General features: G+C 31.1%; 1 protein-coding gene across 2 annotated transcripts; it reads right to left on the bottom strand.

Annotated features, from left to right (window-relative positions):
• Nucleotides 1–14,448: 14,448 nt before the first annotated feature.
• Nucleotides 14,449–18,965, bottom strand: LOC131622581 (RNA polymerase sigma factor sigE, chloroplastic/mitochondrial-like). Of its 2 annotated transcripts, none has more exons than XM_058893619.1 (6): nucleotides 18,819–18,965; nucleotides 17,644–18,406; nucleotides 17,014–17,160; nucleotides 15,686–15,922; nucleotides 15,114–15,377; nucleotides 14,449–14,933 (listed from the first exon to the last, which is right to left on the bottom strand). In XM_058893619.1, exons 2-6 carry the CDS (start codon nucleotides 18,343–18,345, stop codon nucleotides 14,736–14,738), a joined length of 1,548 nt encoding a protein of 515 aa, XP_058749602.1. In that variant the 5' UTR covers nucleotides 18,346–18,406; nucleotides 18,819–18,965; the 3' UTR covers nucleotides 14,449–14,735. The 2 variants fall into 2 exon arrangements, with proteins under 2 accessions (XP_058749602.1, XP_058749603.1); XM_058893620.1 differs by lacking the exon at nucleotides 18,819–18,965 and adding an exon at nucleotides 18,703–18,726.
• Between the last annotated feature and the right edge of the window lie 2,158 nt (nucleotides 18,966–21,123).

The following is a 21,123-nucleotide window of genomic DNA, read 5'->3' as shown; positions in this document are numbered from 1 at the left end:
TATGATATTTTTTATGTTACGGATAAATGATTAATTTTGATGTTATGATATTATTTATAATTTAAATACATGATATTCTTTTTTTAAAAAAATTATTTTTATTAAAAATCTATTTTAATTATTTGCCCTGGGCCTCGAAAATGTCAGGACCGGCTCTGCTCGCTCTTTAACATATAAAATTTGGTTCAATGTCCTAAGTTCTTCATAGCAACGATTCATTCTCTTATAGTTTATTTTTAAAAGTATCAACTTGTCGACTAATTCGAACTCATCATCGTCACTATCACCTTTATTATTTTAAACGATGCTAATGATTATTATGATGACAGTGATGATGATATTCCAAATTAGTCTTTGTATCATAAAGTTCTTAATTTTATTATTAAAATAATACAACTATTATATTTTATCAAACTTATCAAATCTCTCACTATTCTCTGTTTTTTTTTTCTCTTTTATCACTTTCTCACTTCTTTCTTCCAAAAAAAATCTATCAATCTATAATACAAGAAAATTAATGGTTGTGTAAAAGTACAAAATACCCTTATTTGATTTTTTGCCACCACATTAAAATTGTGGTTTTTTTGTCTTTGTACCATAAAGTTCTTAATTTTATTATTAAAATAATACAACTCTTATATTTTATCAAACTTATCAAATCTCTCTCTATTCTCTATTTTTTTTCTCTTTCATCACTTTTTCACAAAAAAAATCTATCAATCTATAATCTATATTATAAGAAAATTAATGGTTGTGGAAAAGTCCAAAATACCCTTATTTGTTTTTTTGTCATCACATTAAAATTGTGGTTTTTTGGTCTTTGTACCATAAAGTTCTTAATTTTATCATTTAAATAATACAACTCTTATATTTTATCAAACTTATGAAATCTCTCTCTATTCACTATTTTTTTTCTCTTTCATCACTTTCTCACTTCTTGCTTCCAAAAAAACTCTATCAATCTATAATATAAGAAAATTAATGGTTGTGGAAAAGTCCAAAATACCCTTATTTTTTAAATGATTACTAAACAAAACTGATGTCTGTATACGGGAACAAATATATTATTGACCTAAATAGTTTTATATACGAGAAATTATATTTATGATCAAATATTTTTTATCATAAAATGGTATATGGGAAAAAATATATTATTGATCTAAATATTTTGATATACGAAAATTTAATATTGATCCTAATATTTTTATAAATGATACCTAAACAAAAATAATATTTGTATACGGAAAAAAATCTATTATTTACAAAAAATGGTATTTATGACCCAAATATTTTTTATTTAAAAATGGTATACGGTAAAAAATTTAGTATTGATCTAAATATTTTTATATACAAAATTTACTATTGATCCAAATATTTTTGTAAATGATACCTAAACAAAAATGAAGTCTGTAGACGGGAAAAAATCTATTATTGATTTAAATATTTTTATATACGAGAAATGGTATTTATGATTAAATATTTTTAATCCAAAATTGATATACGTGAAAAAATCTATTATTGATCCAAATATTTTTATATATGAAATATTTTCTTTCTTTTTTAACATTTTTATTTAAAATAAATGATGTATCCAAATTCGCGTAACCGAACAAAATAATAAATGCGCACGGGTTTGTTACGAGTATAGTATAAAATTTGTATCAAACATGAAATATAAATAAAATGTAACATATATATCCAGCAGTGTGAAGATATTAAACAAGAACTGAGGCTTAGCCTAGTTGTTATGGCTTCGCCCTTGATCTTGAAGGACCAAGTTCGATTCTTGGTCTACCTAATTTTAAGATGATGATTTATTAATTTTTTCCTTTATTCAAATGATCTAAAAATAGCTAATTAAAATATTATATAATGGGATTAATGGTTATGCACTGTCAGTGTAAAAAGTTTTACACTGTCAGTCCATCACAACCATTCATAATTATTATTTTATATTTAATTAAAATAAAAGTTAAATATAATTTAAAATCTACGGTTATAATTTAATGTCGGTGTAAAACTACTTTACACCGTCGGTGCATTCTCATTAAATTCTTATATAATTTTAAAAAAGTAAAATATAAATAAAAATAATATATTATATAATTTAAAAAAAGTAAAAAAGTAAAATAAATAAATAAAAATAATATATTATTAATTTTAAAAAAAGTAAAATAAATAAAAATAAATAAATTTTCACGTGGATTGAAAAAATATTAAAAAAATAAAATAAAACCACGTGGACTGCCACGTAGGCAACTAGAAAGAATTTTTACTGCTATTTGGCATTCAGGGGTGTGTCTGAGAGAATCTATAAATTACGAGGGGGTTTTTAAAATTAAACTTTACCAGAGGCTAAAATCAAATCTTGCTAATATTACAGGGGGCTTTGTATATTTAACCCAAAAAGTTAAATTTGAGAGAATAAAAGCATAATGATTATTTTATTTTCTATTAAATTTTAATATCACTACTACAAAATATATTTTTAGTAACACCATATTATTACAGCTGTTTAAACAACGGTAGTAATAACTCATTTCCACATGCATGAATATTTTATCATTTTATTAAAAGACATTTCATGACAATCCATACAAACAACTGTTGTGATAGATGATATGTTACATGCTTCGATTCTCAGCATCAACATTTTTTTATTTTTTTCGTTACAGAAAAGATTTGTCCTTATACTCTTATAAATATATTAAAATTAAAATACTTATTACCACAATTATTATTAGAAACCAATATGAATAGTTCTTACATTTTATCACAGTTTTTGTGAACAACGATGGTGATAAATGAAGTTATCAAGTTTCAGCACAAAATAACCGTCACTTTCAAAATAAAACCTAACATGTCTCTCTTCCACATGCCCCGAATGTATTCTCATAAGCTTCTTCATACTAAAAGGTAATCAAGTTCTTACGCTTTATCTTTCTTCTTCTTCTTCTTCTTCATAAGCTTTCTTCAATGTTATTCATAAGCATTCATCCATTTTTCTGTGTACAGCTTCTTCCATTTTTCTTTGTTTTTCACACGCTTTCTTCTTTATCATTCCATTTGGTATTACAAAGGGTTTTCACTTGGCATGATTTTTGTGTTTTTTGGGTTATCTCTATTGGGATCTCTATTTTTGAAATGGATCTCAATTACAATATATGTTCCATTTATGATACTAGTTCTTCTTCAAAAGGTTTTCATTTGCCATGATTTTCTTTTTTTTTGGGTTATATCTACTTGGATCTTTGTTTTTGAAATGGATCTCAATTACCACATTTGTGGCATGTATGACACTAGTTTTATAAATGATTTTTGTGTGATGTCTCTATTAGGATTTTGAAAATGATAGAGACATCACTATATTAGATGACTAGTAGTCTACGTGTTTGTGTTAACTTGGTCTCTAATTGTGTTAAATAACTACACTATGTGTTTTTTGACTTGTAGTAAAAGTGAATGAAAAAGATTAACTCAAGAGTGTGCACATTATAGGTGTGGTTCACAAATGATTGTTATACACTGAAGAAACAATACTAGAAGTGTGAAGTTATTTTGGAAGCTTCGCTCCCTTGTATTTTTCATCATAGAAACACAAAGTAGATCAATTTTAGTTCATTCTCATACAAGTAGATCATTTATTCGTCTTCATTTTCCACGAATCTCATTAATAAAAGGTACGTTCGTGAAACATTTTATGAGTTGATATGTTGTTGTATGTTGTTGTTTTGTTGATAAATATTGGTAAATATTGTTGTATGTTGTTGTTATTGATAAATGTTTTTCAGAACAAGAACAAAACATTGTTAAGTCACAAGAAAAAACTTTCTTGTGACTTAGCAATGTTTTATTTTTGTGAATCTTGTAGCATTAATTTCTCTTATGTAAATTAACAGAAGATCCAGTTGAGTTTATTATATTGTAGGTAGATTTCTTATTTCACAAACCCTTCACTAAACATGCATTCATATAAATTGATTTAGAAAATAATAATATGAAAATTAGGTTATATTTGAAAACCAACTAAGATCAATCAATATTTCTCAAGTTGCATGCAACTCGCAATTCATATCTCGCTCTCAGGGCCGGCCCTGGGCCAGGGCAAGCAGGCCCACAGTCCAGGGCCTCCAAAAATAAAGGGCCTCATAATTTTTTGTTTTGGGCTTTTGAAAATATTAAATAAAATATAATATAAAAGATAACTTTAGCAAGCTTTCAAATATATAGTTATGCTCCAGCGGCATAAACTATCAGACTACAGCCAAAGGCGCGTGTGTTCGAGTTTTGTTTCTAGCATGTGCTCTTTTTTTTCTTAATTTTATTTTTAAAACTGCCACAAAAAATGTGCTTTTTTTTTTCTTCTTAATTTTATTTTCAAAACTGCCAAAAAAACAAACATTTGTTAATTATTTCTTTACACCATCTCATTTTAAGATTTATAATTAGTCTATCTTATTTATAATATTCCAAGAACATTGCTTAAGACATTATTTTATTTATTAAAGATCAAATTTTAAAATTGGAACACAACTTCCAAATAATTTTAGACGGGTCTACTATCGAATATTAATTAGAATATGATATTTTTTATGTTACGGATAAATGATTAATTTTGATGTTATGATATTATTTATAATTTAAATACATGATATTCTTTTTTTAAAAAAATTATTTTTATTAAAAATCTATTTTAATTATTTGCCCTGGGCCTCGAAAATGTCAGGACCGGCTCTGCTCGCTCTTTAACATATAAAATTTGGTTCAATGTCCTAAGTTCTTCATAGCAACGATTCATTCTCTTATAGTTTATTTTTAAAAGTATCAACTTGTCGACTAATTCGAACTCATCATCGTCACTATCACCTTTATTATTTTAAACGATGCTAATGATTATTATGATGACAGTGATGATGATATTCCAAATTAGTCAACAAATTGAGGCTTTTCATAATAAACTAGGAGAGAAAGAATGGTTGCTATGAATAACTTAGGACATTTAGGCCATGGTTACTCCTGCCCTCTCTAGACTTCCCAACAAGTAATATCATAGCTTAAATTTGACTAATTGAGAGAGTTGGAGTGAGATCATGGTGTAAGTATGGTGGTGTAAGTGACTTACACTTGAGTGATAGATTTTTGGAATTGAAATATGACTTGTTATTCCTAGATCAATTATAGAAATAAAGAAAATGTTGAATATGTAACAGAGGTGACTCATATACCTAATACCTTAACGTTTTGAATTAAAGTATGATGTCAACGGATTTTATGGGTCCTAGAAATTTATCTCATTGCTACTCCCAATGCTCCTCAGCCTTCCCAACAAGAATTTTTATAATAATAAATGATAACATAAGAGAAACGAGACGATAGATCAAAAGAAATTAAATGTGATCTTTGTTTAGGCAAATTAACAAAGTGCACCTAAGTTTATGACTAGAAAAGACTTTAGTTTTGTATTATTAATTGATTAATTAGGGCTTATAATGTTACAAACCATATATATACTACGGTCTATAATTAAACACGCCCAATCCTTTCACTAAACATGAAACGCATAAAGCCTCATTGACAATCTCAACTAGTTCCATATATTATGCCTTAGTTGTGACATAGCAATCATATCTTGAATTGATACTCAAGAGTTAAGAAATATCAGGTTTTATACCTCATATCATCTATATCACTCACATAGCTTGAATTAACACATCATACAACGGAAATGTTATCATGTTCACTACTCAACATGACACAATGACATGTTGTATCTTTCAACTACGTCAAAATCTATTTCTCTTTTTTCAAACGAGGCTTGTTTGGTTTAAGCATAAACATGCAGACTTGACTTATAACTTATGTCAAGTATGGTTTGGTGCAAACCATAACATACATTAAATAACCAATAATATTTACCTAATCTCTATGAATTTTCATTTCAAGATTCTTCTCAAAAGCACCTAATTCCTTCATGTCAAAATCCTTTCCCAACATATTTTAAGTTCATATTTACGTCATGTAAATGATTAATCGAAATCAAAATATCATCCACAAACATTAATATGATAAAAAAACTATCATCAAGGATTCTAAAATAAATACAAAAGTTATACACACACACCTTATGTATGTTAACCTGAAGTATGTATGAATCAGAATGCTAGTAACAATGCCTTGGAATATTATTTAAAACATACAAAGACCTCATCAGTTTATAAACAAAATTGTTTCATCTAGTATAACTGAAACTCTCTCGCTTTTTTATGTAAATTTGCTCATCTAGATTATAGTGAAGAAATATTGTCTTCTCATCCATCTTCGCTCAATGCATGTAAAAGTTTAATCACAATAGTATATTAACTTGTTAGTTTTATTTAATATTAATTAGACAATTATGATGTCAAAGAAAATGTCAGATGATTGGAAAAGATAGACTTTAGTTCCAATCTATAAGAACAAGTGGGATATACAAAATTATGTAAACTACATGGGAGTTAAACCTATAAGTCACCCCATGAAGTTATGGAATAGAGTGATTGAACATAGACTAAAAAAAGATATTTAATTCAGTGAAAACTAATTTGGTTTTATGTTGGAAGGTCGACTTATGAAAGCAATTTATCAATTACGACGTATGATCGAGCAGTATCACATGGACCAAAAAGACTTCCACTTAATTTTTAGGTTTATTTGATCCCCCTATTTTTTTTTAGTTTTAGTCCCCCATTTTAAAAATCAGAATCTTGGTCCCTTTTTAAAGTTTTTTTTTAAAGATTTTAATCCACTTTTTAATCTGGGACTAATTTTTAATGACGTGGCAATATTGTTTTCTCCCCTCTTTATGGGAGAGAATGAAATTGAGATTTAGTGAGATTTCTCAATGACTTACTATGATTTCCAGCTTGAGCAAACTGGATCAAAGTTTGTCAAATCCCTTGAAAAGAAAAGGGGTTAAGATTGCATAGATTCGAGTTATCCATATATGTATGAAGAATAATTGACTTGTGCTCGGGCACAGGATGGAGAGACTGTCGATTACCCTATTATAATAGGTTTGCATTAAGGTTGAATCCTATGTCCCTACCTATTTATTTTGATTTTGAATGTACTCACGAAACACATACAAGATCTAGTACTAAGATGAAGGTTTTTTTTTTGTAGATGATATAGTCCAACTTGGAGAGTCGAAAGAGAATATAAATGAGTATTTGAAAACTTGGAGACGAGCTTTAGAGACACATAGTTTTCGTCTAAACATAAATATGACGGAATATATTAATTTAAGTTTAGCAAATGAGTAGTGTTTCTAACTTAGAAGTGAAAGTTGGAGTCCATATCAGCTCATAAGTCACACAGTTAAAATATCTTGAGTCCATAATACAAAATTATGAAAAATTATAAGCATATGTAAACCATCGAATTCAAACGTCGTGGCTGAAATGAAAGAAAGTTTCAAGAATTTTATGTAATACAAACAGGTACCGCTCAAATAGAGACGTCAAAATAGGCTAGTCCATATGGGCCGATCTGCTCGGCCCGGAAAATCATAGGGCTTGGGCCTTAAAATTAGAGCACATATTTTTTAGGGTTTTTTAGCCCAGCCTTAAAAAGCCTGCTACCCATTAGTGCTAGCCCATATGGGTCGTGGGTAGCCCATCAGGCCCACATAACTATAAATTTCAAAAAATATATAAATATTTATATTGTCTTACTCCAAAATAGTAAATGATTTTTCTCACCTCACTAAATTTTATCTCTATCTTATTCAATCTTTCCGTTTTAAACATCATACATTAATATAATCAACATTCTTATTATATTAGGTTTTCTCTTATGTTAAATATTCAAGTATTATTTTATACAATTTAAATATATATTGTATTTAGAAACAAATTATAATATTTATAAGAGATAATATAGTATGGAAAAATGTATTATGTTTAAAATAACATAATTTTTAATTTTATTTATAATAAATATTATGAAATTTTTATTTTAATTTTTTAAAATGAAAAAACCGTTTAGGGTCGGGTAGCACGAAGTCCATCTAGGTCCGGGCTCGGGTAGTAATTCTCGAGCCCATATTATATAGGATCGGTCCATTTAGGACTAGGTAGCCCATTTTGACAGCTCTACGCTCAAAGAGTAAATTATGTGTTAAGAAGAACATATTAGATTGAAAGGGCTCAAAGAGATAGAGGTAAGAGAAGATTAAAAAATATTATAAGAGAATTTATCAAGAAATATTTTGAAATTAATAATTTGGATAAAAGTACAATTTTGAATAAAACATTATGTCACTATTTGATCCATATAGTCAATCCCATTAAATAGTATAAAAAGGTAATTATTGTTGTAGATAATTATTTAAACATATTTGTATAAAATAAAGTCTTATTTGTTAATTAAACCATTCATACTTATTGAACTTACAAAAATATCAAGCTCATGTAAAAAATTAAGTCTACGAGATACTAATTTTGAAATCACTAGACTTGAGCTTTACCAAGTTTAACTCATCCAATCTAGTTTCGCCTTTAAATGCAACACCTTATTATAGAAAACCTTATCTATTCAAAGAGTGTGTTTTTTGCCTACTCGACGTGGCATCAGGAAACAGTACTATTTCCAATAGTTAATTGCTAGGAATACATCGTGACCACCATGTGATATTTTACTAGTATATAAAAAAATTAAGATGATGGCCAGTTGGAATGCAAATGAGACAAAGAAACTATAGAATTTTTGTCACAAGCAAACTGGAGTTTAGCAAGCTTTATAGATTCACATGGTTTTCAAAAATGTTTTTCTATAATGTACGGTCTAGTACAGTACTTGGTGACTGTTTTATGCTGTAGTTTTTGAATACTTTATAGGCACTTAGACAATTAGGTAGACTGGTAAAAAGGTTAGAACCAAACTAACAACAATATCCAGCTGGATTGGGATAGAACTTGTGTGTGCTTAAAAGGAAAATCAAATGCATGTTGGTGGCTGCTTTAGTTTCATTTTATAGTAAGAAGTAGAAATTCTCAGTTGGATCTGTGTCATTGCTTAGTAATTACTGAGTTGGACACTCACATAATGATTGATATGCATCTGTGTGACTGAAGAAAGCTTCCGCACAGAATCAAGTAGGGGCGCACGCCAAGGTGCCTATTCCTCTCATTATCATGCCTGCTGGCTGCTATTTAAACCTCCACCTAAACCTTCCATTTCTCTAAAACTCCTTTAATCCCATTTTATATTCTCTTAATTTGTTTTATTGTGATTTTTTTATGGATTGGATCAAGTACTAAACATTTGAAATAGTAAGTAAAATATCGGTAATTAAAAAAAGTGTTGTAAATTATAAAGAGGAAGAAGAACAAAGTTTAGAGAGAAAGATGAAAATGATTGTATGATATTTTTCACTTCGTATTATTATACAATGAAATTGATCTTATTTTTAGGATATCATATTAGACAATATAATCAATACAAATTATTACAAATAGACAATATAATCAATACAAATTATTACAGTCATGTATTATTCATAATATATTGGGAGACAATCATCTATTATTCATAACACTCCTTTTTGTATGTTTGTTTAGGGTGTCTCGTTAAAATATGTTGGAATATTATGTCAATATTCCAAAATAGGGAGATGAATTAAAAAAGTTCTTAAGTTAAGTCTCACATTGTGTGTTAGTTGAAAAAATTCTTTAGTCCTACATGGCTTAAATTAGAAATTTTGGCTAGTTTACTTCATTACATAAGTAAGTCACTTGTTTCATTTCAAAATACGCCAAAAACGTATTTTAAATTTTTCCTTCCTCACTCTCATAACTCCGCGTCTTTCAAATTGTCGAAGCGCCAACTTCTTCCCTTTTCTTTCTACTCATTGAATTTTCCGAGTATTTTCTTGAATTCTCTTTAGAGAATAATGTTAATTTCTCCTCATTGAGTTGAGAAATTATCAAGTATAATTTTTCTTGGATTCTCTTTAGAGAATTATTCGAATTTCTCTTTGTTTGAGAAATTATTGTGATTGGTCAAATGACCATTATTAAATTCTCTTTGGAGAAATATCGAAATTTCTCTTGGTTTGAGAAATTACTACGACAGGTCAAACCAGATACTAAGGTGGTATTTATACCATATTTGAATGGTCTTAGTACCATTTGAAGGTGTATTTATAGACCGATTATATATCGTTCAAGTAGTAATCGTACAATATAGAACTAGGCTGTTTTATCCTGGAGGCGGCGCAGTAGTTTGACTACTTTGCATAATTTTGGGCAGTACCGCGAAACGTCATAAAGAGAGCGACCTAGGTTGTGACTCGACTCGGTAATTTCTTAGGTGACAAAAATTTTAAAACCGTGAACCAACAAAACCTTATTATAAAAAACTCAGTCAGAAAAAATCTAATAAAGAAAAAAGAGTACAATATCATTTTAAGATAAATTTATTTATCTCCTTCAGCCGAACAATCATTTCTTCAACGATGAAGATCAATCTTTTGTACTAGTTGGTTAAGAGTTCAACTTGTGAGTGACTTTGTGAAAAGGTCTACAAGATTATCACACGAACAAATTTGTTGCATGCTTACGTCACCATTCTTCTGAAGATCATGAGTGAAAAAGAAATTCAGAGAAATATGTTTTGTTCGGTCTCCTTCAATGAATACGTCTTTCTATTCAGCAATGCATGTAGTATCATCTACGTATATGGTTGTTGTATTTACTTTTCCAAAAGACAAACCACAAGTATTTTGTATGTGTTAAATTAAGGATCTCAACCAAACATATTCTCGACTTGCCTCATGTAGTGCTAAAAGTTCTGCATTATTAGATAAAGTTACTACTATGGTTTGTTTCCACATATCTTTGTGAAAAAGTTGTACCACCATAAGTAAATAAATAATCTGTGCGATCTACCATTATGAGGATCTGACAAGTAATTTGTTTATGCATAACATGTTAATTCTAATTTGGATACTTTGGAATAAAACAAACTCGTGTCCATTGTACTCCTAATATAACATTGTATATGTTTAAGTATGTTCCAATGTCTTCGTGTAGGTGAAGAACTATATCTTTCTAATAGATTGACATAAATTTACATATCATGGCATGTTTAATTAGAAAGATAGATGAATGCTTGAATTACAATGAGATATGGTACTTATGGAGCAACTGGTTTTTTTCATCCTCTTTTCGATGTCTTAAAAAATCTTCTACACATCCAATGGTCTAACATCATAGCGGTAGACAACATATGAGATTTGTTCATATAGAAACATTTTATCATATTTTCTATATAACCTTCTTGGTGTACAAATATTCCATTTTCCAAATGCTCAGTTTGTAAACTTAGACATAACTTTGTCTTTTTTAAGTCCTTTATCTCAAATTGTTTCTTTATAAATTTTGGAATCTATTCAGGAATTTCAATAATATTTATGTTATCCTTATACCAAATTATTTTCTAGATCTTTTCATATAAATACAAGGGCAGATGAAGTTATTTGTATACCTCTCCCTTTGCAAATATTCACTGAGACGATTATATCACATGTGTCTATATTATTTTATATCATAGAGAGATTTGTTGAATTTGATGGAGTGATTTTCTCGATATCCAAAATTATGTATCTCTGATATATTAAACCCTTTAGGGAGTTTCATGTAAATGTCATTATCAAGTGAGGCATATAAATAAGTTAATACATCATCCATAATGTTCAAATTAAGCCCTTCATGTGCTACAAGGCTAATATAAAAAATTAATTGAATCCACCACAAGTGGATATGTTTCATCAAAATCAATCTTAGGTCTTTTTGAGAGTCATGGAGCAACAAATCAATTTTCATATCTCACAATTTCACCATTCTTATTGTAGATTTTCTATTAAAAAAAACTCATTTATTGTAAGCTCGCCATGTCTTGTTAGTCTGTCTTAGTGAACCAAGTATTGTAAACATAAAATAGTAGCTTAAGAGTACTAAGACAACTCATTCACACACACTAAAAACATTTTTTAATCAAAAGAAAACATTTAAAAATGCCTTGGAAGTTGTGATAGACGACTTAGAAGTTGTGAAAATGGCTAGAGGAAAAATTTGTCTTATCTAATCGATTAAGACTTTAAGTTAATCAATTAGAACAATTCAAACTTATGCCCCAAGTCATTTAGACAACTCCTCAAAGATTTGAAACGACTCTATATCATAATCTTCCACGTTGAGCATCATAACGGTCATATTTAGACAATCTAATCGATTAGACCAATCGATTAAATAGTTAATGAGGGCCTAGTCTTTTCCTTTTTAGGTGATTTCAATTACTATATAAAGGAGTGACTTCCTCCCTTGAAATCACACCACTTTCTAACATTTTAATATTTGTTTGGAATGTATCTCACTACTCTTTCTCCTTCTCTCACTAGAAACTTATTTCTTCACATGTGGTTTCCTTAGTGCTTTAGAGTGAAATTTTATTTCTAAGGAGAATATTTTTATAAGTGGTCGTGTAAGTCATTTATAGTCTTAAGGGTGTGATACCTTTAAGAGATCGAGTTTTGGTTCTTGAGATAAACCATAAATCTCTGTTATTGGTTTAATAAGCTTCACCGAAAAAATATTTGTTTTGATTAAAGAGATTAGCCACGAATGTCTGACAGTCTCAATAGAATAAGTTGGGGTAAAAGTTGTCTATAAGCTGGAATAAGCTTGTTTAAATTCAAAGATCAAATTGTATTAAGGTTCGTGGGCATTAACCGATAAAAGATCATAAGTCTATAGTAAAAAATCTCAAGAAGACTTCTTGGAGACAGGACTGGACCAACGTTCGGCCAAACCTAGATAATTATCTAGTGCAATCTTTCTATCCTTATTCTCTCTACTTTTCTGTAATTCATTTTATTTACTTTACTTTCACTACACTTAAAAACTTCACTAACGCGATCATAATCGAGAAAGGAAAAATTAATCACGTTTTTCAAATACCACAATTCACCCCCCCCCCCCCCCCTCTTGTGCTTGAGGTCAATTGTTCAACAAGTGACATCAAAGCCTAACTCCTATTAAGGACTAATCGTCTCAGGAGGAAGGATCACTTCAAGTTATTCACTAAATAAACATATATCCTTTAATGGAGAAGGGTATGGGCTGTGTATAGAGAAAATGAAATTCTTCATAGAATGAATGGAATATGATATTTATAATATTGTGAAAGAAATACCATTTGTTCCTACACACACTGTTGATGGTGATGTAGTAAACAAACCTGAAAAAGGATTGACCTAGAGAGGATAAAGAGAATGTTCAACGTGATTTGAAAGCTAAGAACATCATCACCATCGCACTTGGTCTTGATGAGTTCTTGCAAGTTTCTCACTGCAAAATTGCTAAAGAAATGTGAGACATCCTCCAAATCACCCATGAAGGTACTACTAAGGTGAAGAGGGCAATCTTGAACGCATTAACCCATGAGTATGAACTTTTCAAAATGAAACCTGAAGAGAACATAAATCAAATGCAAACACGAGTTGCTCATATCGTAAGTCATATGAGGACTCTAGGAAAAACATTCTCAGATGAAGACTTAGTCATAAAAATTCTGAGATGTCTAAATCAATTGGCAACCAAAAGTCACTATGATTTGTGAATCAAAGAATTTAGCGACTATGGACACACATACTCTGTTTGAAAAATTGCAGGAACACGAGATGGAGCACAAAAGTCTAGCACTCAAAATATGACAAGTCATCTCAGATGATGACATGAATTTCATAGTAAAGAATTTCAAAAGATTTATGAAGAAAGACAAAAAGGAAGTAGGAGAAGAAAAAAATGGAGAAAAGTCATTAATTCCAATATGCTATAACTGCGAAAAGACATATCAAACCAAATTACTATCTACTCAAAAGGGAAAATCAAAAATGAAAAAGAAATCAAAAGAAGAAGAATAAGGCATATGTTGCATGGGGAGACAATGATATAGAATCATCGTATGATGAAGAAAAAAAACCAACATTTGTCTAATGGCAAAACATCAAGATAACGAGGTAACCTCCAAATTCTTTTACAATGATTTATATAAGATATGTAAGGAATTATCTAAAGAAACAACCAAACTAGAAAAAATCAATTCAATATCAAATGATAAAATATCCCTTGAATTGAGCAGATAATCAATCATAATAAATCCATCATTTATGCAGGTTCCATATGTGTTAGAAGACAATACATGATTGTTTAAATGTTGGGTTTTTCTCTTGGCACCATTCCATTTATCTAAAATAGTAGATAAGTAACAATATTTCTGATGACCAAACTGATTATGAAACTTGATTCTAATTTAAATGAATCTTTTCAAATGCATGTTTGCTGTGTTCCTTTCTTCATCATATAAAAGACACAAGAAAGACACCAACAGAATAAACCATTGTGCAAGTTGTGTTAAATTAACCATATATAGGAGAAATTGACCATTACAACTTATGGTATATTGCAGAATGTATTTTCATCAAAAGAAGACGCATTACAAGTAACGTGTATAGGTGATTATGTACATCGTGCAATTTCAAGTCTAGTGTACAAATTACTTACGAATTATGATCTTCGGTATGTCGGTATTTAAATGACCGGTGATGCAAATCATCACTCTATTATGTGACTATGTAAGGTAGGACTACCGCAAGCACATGGATTACAGTAATGGAGTCATATGAATTAGCCGATTTATACAACATATCGACGAAGATAATCCAATCGAGCTGAATGCTTGAGCTTCATGAGAGCCTTGACTTCATGCTTTCTCACCATTTCCCTAGAGATGTTCAAGTTTGAGGCGATTTCTCCCAAAGTTCTGTCACCCTTACCATCAAGTCCAAATCTTTGTCTGATCACCAAGTTTTCCTTAGGCTTCAGGGAATCAAGCTAAAAACCAACAAAAATCTAACATTAGTTGCAGAGGACGACAATGGCAAAATTTAACCAATTTTAGCAACTCATAAAACAAATTGAATTATGTTCATTGTTCAAATAATAAAATTGAACAGAATGGCCTGTTGTAACATAGTACTAGTATCAAACAGAGCCTTAGGTTAGAGCCGTTACCACATCATCAAGAGCAAGCCTTAGTAGAGCAGGTTGCCTCCTGTTATCACCATCAACACCACCATCATCAACGATGCTATCGATATACTCATCTTGCGTTGTTGGATGTCTTGCATGCAATGAAAGAAAGGGTTTTGATGCCATCATTACATCGCGGTATCTTTCAGGTGATATATGAGCTCTTTCTATTATTTCTTCCTCTGTTGGTGGCTTCTGAAGCTTATATGTTAACTCAATCTTAGCTTTTCGGATCTTTGCTCTAACCTGACAAAAATATAAGATACCAGGTTCGGCCGAGTCAATCAACCATGTTCATTTTATTTTCCTATGTTTCTCAAAAGCCATATTTTCTATGAATATCCTAGGATGAAATCTTGTATAGTCTACCAATTATCGGACAGAGAAAATATTGTGGATTGAAAAATAGATTGATTAAGAGTTAAAAGAAGTTGACGATGAAAAAAGAATAGGCTGCTGTGCTGCTAACATGAAAAATACATAGAAAATAATTGAAGCATATGCTGCTTAAACCAAAAATATTAGCCAGCATGTGTAAGAGGAAGAATACATACCGACTCAAGTCCAAAGGGCACACGTGAGAAGCTTGAGAGGGTCATGGAACGAGTGATAGCATGTCTTATCCAAAACAAACCATAGGTTGATAGCCGAAATCTCCGGTTTGGTTCAAAACGGTCAATTGCTGTCATAAGTCCCTTAACTCCGGCCTGGCAAAGATCTTGAAACCTTTGGCTATTGGCTAAATCTGAAAAATATTTGTTGATCACAAACAAGACAAGCCGGAGATTGTGCTGCAAAAGATCATATAACCACCATTTCTTAATTATTGATTGAACTTCCTCATTCCAAAAACTAATTTCACATCCACCTCAAATTATAGTTATAATACAAAATTTAAATTAGTGAATTTAAAAACTGTGCACTGTAAATGTAAAAGCTTCTACATATACATCCAATCAAATGTCTAAATAATGTAACTTAGTCATAATAATTATTAAAATGTCTCCTCAAATATCTACATAGTAAGATTTGATCGGACATATGTGTAAGACATAAGAAACGAATGAATCAAACCATATTTCTAGTACAATCATGGGTGGTGTATTTCTCATTGAAATTTAATGTGATTTTGTGATGTTGAAATTGCGTCACAATCTCTTTTCAATATAACGGATTATTTCAAGACTCCACTTACGAAGAGAGAGTCATAACAAATTTTAAGGTTACTAAGTCAACAGAAATTTCAATGCAAGAAGATCTATTTCCATAACCATGTACACTGAACATAATGATTTAACTATGACTACCACTTTTGGGATGAATATTCGCTAAATGTGCTTCTCAGTCAAAGTTAGCATGAGGTAGGTGTTTGCGCAAATTTGCCAAGTACGACTCTAGATAGTGTATTGAGGATTTAGTCAGCTTCTGAGAATAGATGATGAAAATGATCGCTACTCAGTCCCGAATCCCTCTTATAAGTTGAGTCGACAACTATCAAAAGAACTTGTTTATGCCACTTAAATGAGAAAGAATATTATGGGCAGATAACTATCAATCATCACAATCAGTAATCTATAACTATGTCTTGATGGTTGAGCCAAAATGATAGCTTGGCCCATAAATCTTGGAGAATACAGTCCCATAATTTTGAGTCCAGAGTCATTAGGTGGAAAGTGCTTGTTTAGTCAGAGGATGGCACAAAAGCATAGGCTAGTATACAACTCCTCAGACCCTGAGCCATTGCCATGAGGTGAACAAGGTTTGCTATTGGCTCGAAATCTTGGGAGGGTACAAACCGGATGGATATTTAAGAATATTATATAGCCAATCTTATAAACTAGCTGAAAGCCAAGCTGTTAAAAAGTCGAACAATTTGAATTACCTTTATCAGCCTGTTTCTTGCAGCTCGACCAATCTCTATTGCTTTCTTTACTTTAGTAGTGCTCATATTTGTTGCGTCACCTATTTCTTCCGCTGTAGGTTCTCTTTCCAGCTGCTTCTGTAAATCTTCTTTCACTTGAAGGAGTGCCTGAAAATTAACAATTATTGCTTAAAAACAAATAGAATCAAATTCTGAGCTTTTGCCTAACATCAGTGACCATTTACATAGGAAATATTCTTAAAATGATATCCAAAGCATTGAATCCCTTGCTACTTGTGACAATTTTAGTTTTTCAGGAGGTTTCAACTTACGAGTTCAAAGTCCCACTATGCCATCATTAAACGAAATGAAATAAATAAATAAATGATCATAAGGTCAAGATGTGGATTCTTAACACCCTTATTTTCATTATTTGCTAGAATTTCAGAACATAGTTCATAACTTCATACGACCTTTGCTTTGTTCATCCTTCCGGTTCAGACCTCAGAAAGTGTTAACATGAAAATCCATGTAGAATTAACTGAACCTTGCCTTACCAGCTTAAGCCATTAGGTTGAATGTTTTCTTGCCACTTAGCAATGAAAAGATCAAAACTATTTAAGAAAAGAATAACCAAAGGAAGCTGCTCACCTTCATTGGTTGCATCAACTTGAATAAAAATGCATGCTCCGAAGAAGGAAGAACCGGAGGTATTTTCATTTTTTTCCAGTCCAGACTCACCAAATCAACTGGTACTGAAAACTCCCTACGAAGTTCCTCAAATTTCCCAGTTCTATTCCTGCCATTTCTTTTTTTCCGAGTTGGAGTAACATCTTCACTATCATTGTCCTTTTTTAATGCAATCCTCTCATCAAGATTCATCCGTTTGGCTTTCGTTTTCTGGGTTCTAACCACCCTATCATTCTCTAACCCCTCTTTACTTGCATCACCAATCTTCTTACCCCTTCGAGAAACTCTTTTGATCGCACTATCTATATAATCTGCATCACACACATCAGACGTCGGGCTAAGTTTGAATATATTTTCAAGTATAGCAGCAGCTTCATTATAGTCAACATCCAACGACGATTGAAAAGTTTCCTCAATCAAAACACCTCTTGCCTTCTTAGGCAATTTCTTCGTTTTCGCTATCCTTTTCTTGTGCGTATTGACCGTTACATCTTTCGTCGGAATTTTCTCTTTTGTAACAACCAAAACCGTGTCATTCTGCTTATTATCTCCTTTAAACGCTACCGTTAACGGCCTCTTCAATACCGGATGGTGAGTCGAAAACTTCTTACTCAATCCTAGCGGAGTTCGAGCAGCTGAACTAGAAACAGTCACAACTCCCATACCAGGTTGACTAATCGGTATTTATAAAGAAATTTAAATGACAGTTTCTCAATGCCAGATCCTGCAACACCACAATGTCATTAAATTATCAAATAACTCTAGAACATAATCTATGAAGCACAGACACGGACACGGCTCCTACACTGACACAACGACACTAATAATAATTTTAAAAAATAAATAAATGAAACTAATCACAAGTATCGGTGCAGGTGTGTGGTGCAGACACATCTTTTTTTCATAGCATCACTGAATTATCAACCGGTAAGCACAAACAATCACTTGATTAACCACTCAAATCTATTAGCAATTGATTACTTTAAATCACAAATTTCATAAAACCACCAATCAACTAACCCTATTTCTGCATATTCAGTGATCAATTAAAAGGAATAACAAATTATGGAATCAATTTATCAAATTAAGGAAACACAAATTCAAAGAAAAGCATTGAAGCAGTTCATCGTAATTACCTTTGATTACTGAATTGATGAATCTAGACGAAGAATCTAGAATGAAAGAGAAGGTATAATATGAAATTGAGGTTCTAGTATTTAACTAAAATTCGAAAATTACGGTAACCACAATTTTTGTGTTTGAAATATCAACGGTTGAGAACTAGCGTGTATTAGATCTACGGTGGATGAGCGAACACGTGAGGTTTCATCTGGTACGCAGATGCTGACGTGGTTACTTTGAGAAGAAGATAGTGTTGGAGAGTTAACGACGTGGCGTTTTTGGAGTGGAGGAGGAGATATTTTGCAAAAAATATAAATAAATAAATAAACAAAAATTGTGGATTGTAACTTTGACACGTGGATGATGGAAAATATTTGGTTACTTTATTGAGGCAGGAAATTATATAAGAGGTGTTGTGTTGAATACGTAGCATGTTATAAACCGTGGTTTTTTGTCCACGTTTGATAGCGTTCATCCATGGCCTTTCTAAAACAAAAGTCTCATTATTAATCGTTTAGTTTAGTTTTATTTTAATTTCTTTGATGTAAGAAAAACATTACTTTTTATTATAAGAAAAAAAACATTACTTTAATTTTAAATCATAGAATGAGTGAAATTTGAGTGATTTAGTTAATTTCGTTATGATAAGAAAAGTAAGTGATAACGTGACGGGTCATTTGAGACGGGACAAAAAATAAAAAATTAACAAGTAGATAGATGTGTGTTACAATCAAATGAGAGACCAAGAGAGAGAAACCAAGCGAGATGGATCGTCGTGAGTCCAAGGAGAAGGAGAGTAGGAGGGTCGGAGTAAGACTAATCATTTCGCATTACTAATAGAAGAAATAATCACGTGTTACGTGAATAATTTGTCATCAGACATTAATGAGAAAGAAGTAGGGAGAATATTTGAAATATGAGGAAGGGTAATAGATGTGTACATCGCCAAAAAGAGAAACAAGTTGGGGAGGATTTTTGCATTTGTAAGGTTTGAAGGTGTCAAAGATGAGGTATGGCTAGAGAATCAAATGAAGGATATATGTTTCAAATCCTATAAGGTGTGGGCATATATTTTAAAATTCTTTAGACCTGATAGACCAGTGAAATCGAAGAGCTTTATCATAGATAGAAAAAAGTACAAGAGTCTAGAAGAGGAGAGTATGTTTAAGGAAATAGAAAATGATTTATGGATGAAAGATCGAGACTGTGGCTGAGCATGAGAAAGGAAGGAAAAACATACGCATAAGTAACACATCAATTTGAGTCATTAAGGGTTATAGAGTAAACAAAGCAAGACTGGTAAAATTGAATAACAAAGAGATTAAACTAGGTGAGCGACAGTAGGTAGAGGTATGAGTAAACATTGTGGAATAAGAAATGGAGTGGACAAAGAACAAATAGATCATATGTTTTTGAAACGCATACGACTTAGGAACTATTAATCAAAGGCTAATCAATGAAGGAATCAATGAAGGAATTGTCGTTGTTAGTGCTTTTGAGGATTGACTTTATGTTTGGTAAAACTAATTTAGCAGCAATAGGTTAAATAGAATTATAACTTGTAAGAGAAAGCAGATTGAAGTTCTATTTAATGGAGAAACATGTTGTGTTAAAATGTTTCAACAACTGGAACAACATGTCGAAGAAGATGTCGTGACATCGTAAATGACATCGTGTTTGAGCTGACAGTTTGGATTCTGTTATAACAAAAACAGAATATTCCTAAAACATTGAATCCTATGACGAGCTATATCTAAGGGGAACATTTAGGAAACTAAATGTTGAAAGATTTTATAGGAAAATCTGTTGCAAAAGTATAACAACTTATTGTTGTTACTTGGAGCATATTTTATGGAGATATTTGTGGAAAATATCTTGGAGCTTATATTGTGGAGTAATTTTAGCAACAGTTGAAGATTAACATTTTAGAACTCTGATGAAGGAATCCAAAACCATATTTAATTTGTTGTTCTTAGTGGTTAGAACATGGTAACCTCGAGACGTTGGAGGGGCGAGATACATATGGTACTAGATGTACGTGGTTTCCATTCATGCATGGAAGAGGAACGTATTCTCGGTATTGACAACATCCTTTGGTAGGTTCATCAAGCTAGACCAAGTGACGGAAAGCATGCAGAGACTGGATGTGTCAAGGGTGCACGTAAGAACACGAAAAATGGAGTTTATTAATAAGGTGGTAAAAATACATATTAATAATGAATGTTTCGTAATTAGAATTACAGAGGAACTGTGTGAATGTTCAAGTGTAGGAAATGAAAGGAATAGTCTGGAAGGGATGGAACTTGAAGAAGGATCTGG

The sequence above is a fragment of the Vicia villosa genome, unplaced genomic scaffold (assembly GCF_029867415.1).
Source record: "Vicia villosa cultivar HV-30 ecotype Madison, WI unplaced genomic scaffold, Vvil1.0 ctg.000032F_1_1_3, whole genome shotgun sequence".
NCBI lineage: Eukaryota > Viridiplantae > Streptophyta > Magnoliopsida > Fabales > Fabaceae > Vicia > Vicia villosa.
The sequence above is the reverse complement of the archived record's forward strand: the minus strand, read 5'-3'. Positions and strand labels throughout refer to the sequence as shown.

Bases quoted from the DNA above. Each gene is read 5' to 3' on its own strand.
- LOC131622581 (XM_058893619.1), bottom strand. From the start codon at position 18,345: ATGGGAGTTGTGACTGTTTCTAGTTCAGCTGCTCGAACTCCGCTAGGA. The intron at 15,378-15,685 runs GTATGTATTCTT...TATTTTTGTCAG, and splicing joins TGCCCTTTGGACTTGAGTCG to GTTAGAGCAAAGATCCGAAA. The intron at 14,934-15,113 runs GTAACGGCTCTA...GTTGGTTTTTAG, and splicing joins GGCTTGCTCTTGATGATGTG to CTTGATTCCCTGAAGCCTAA.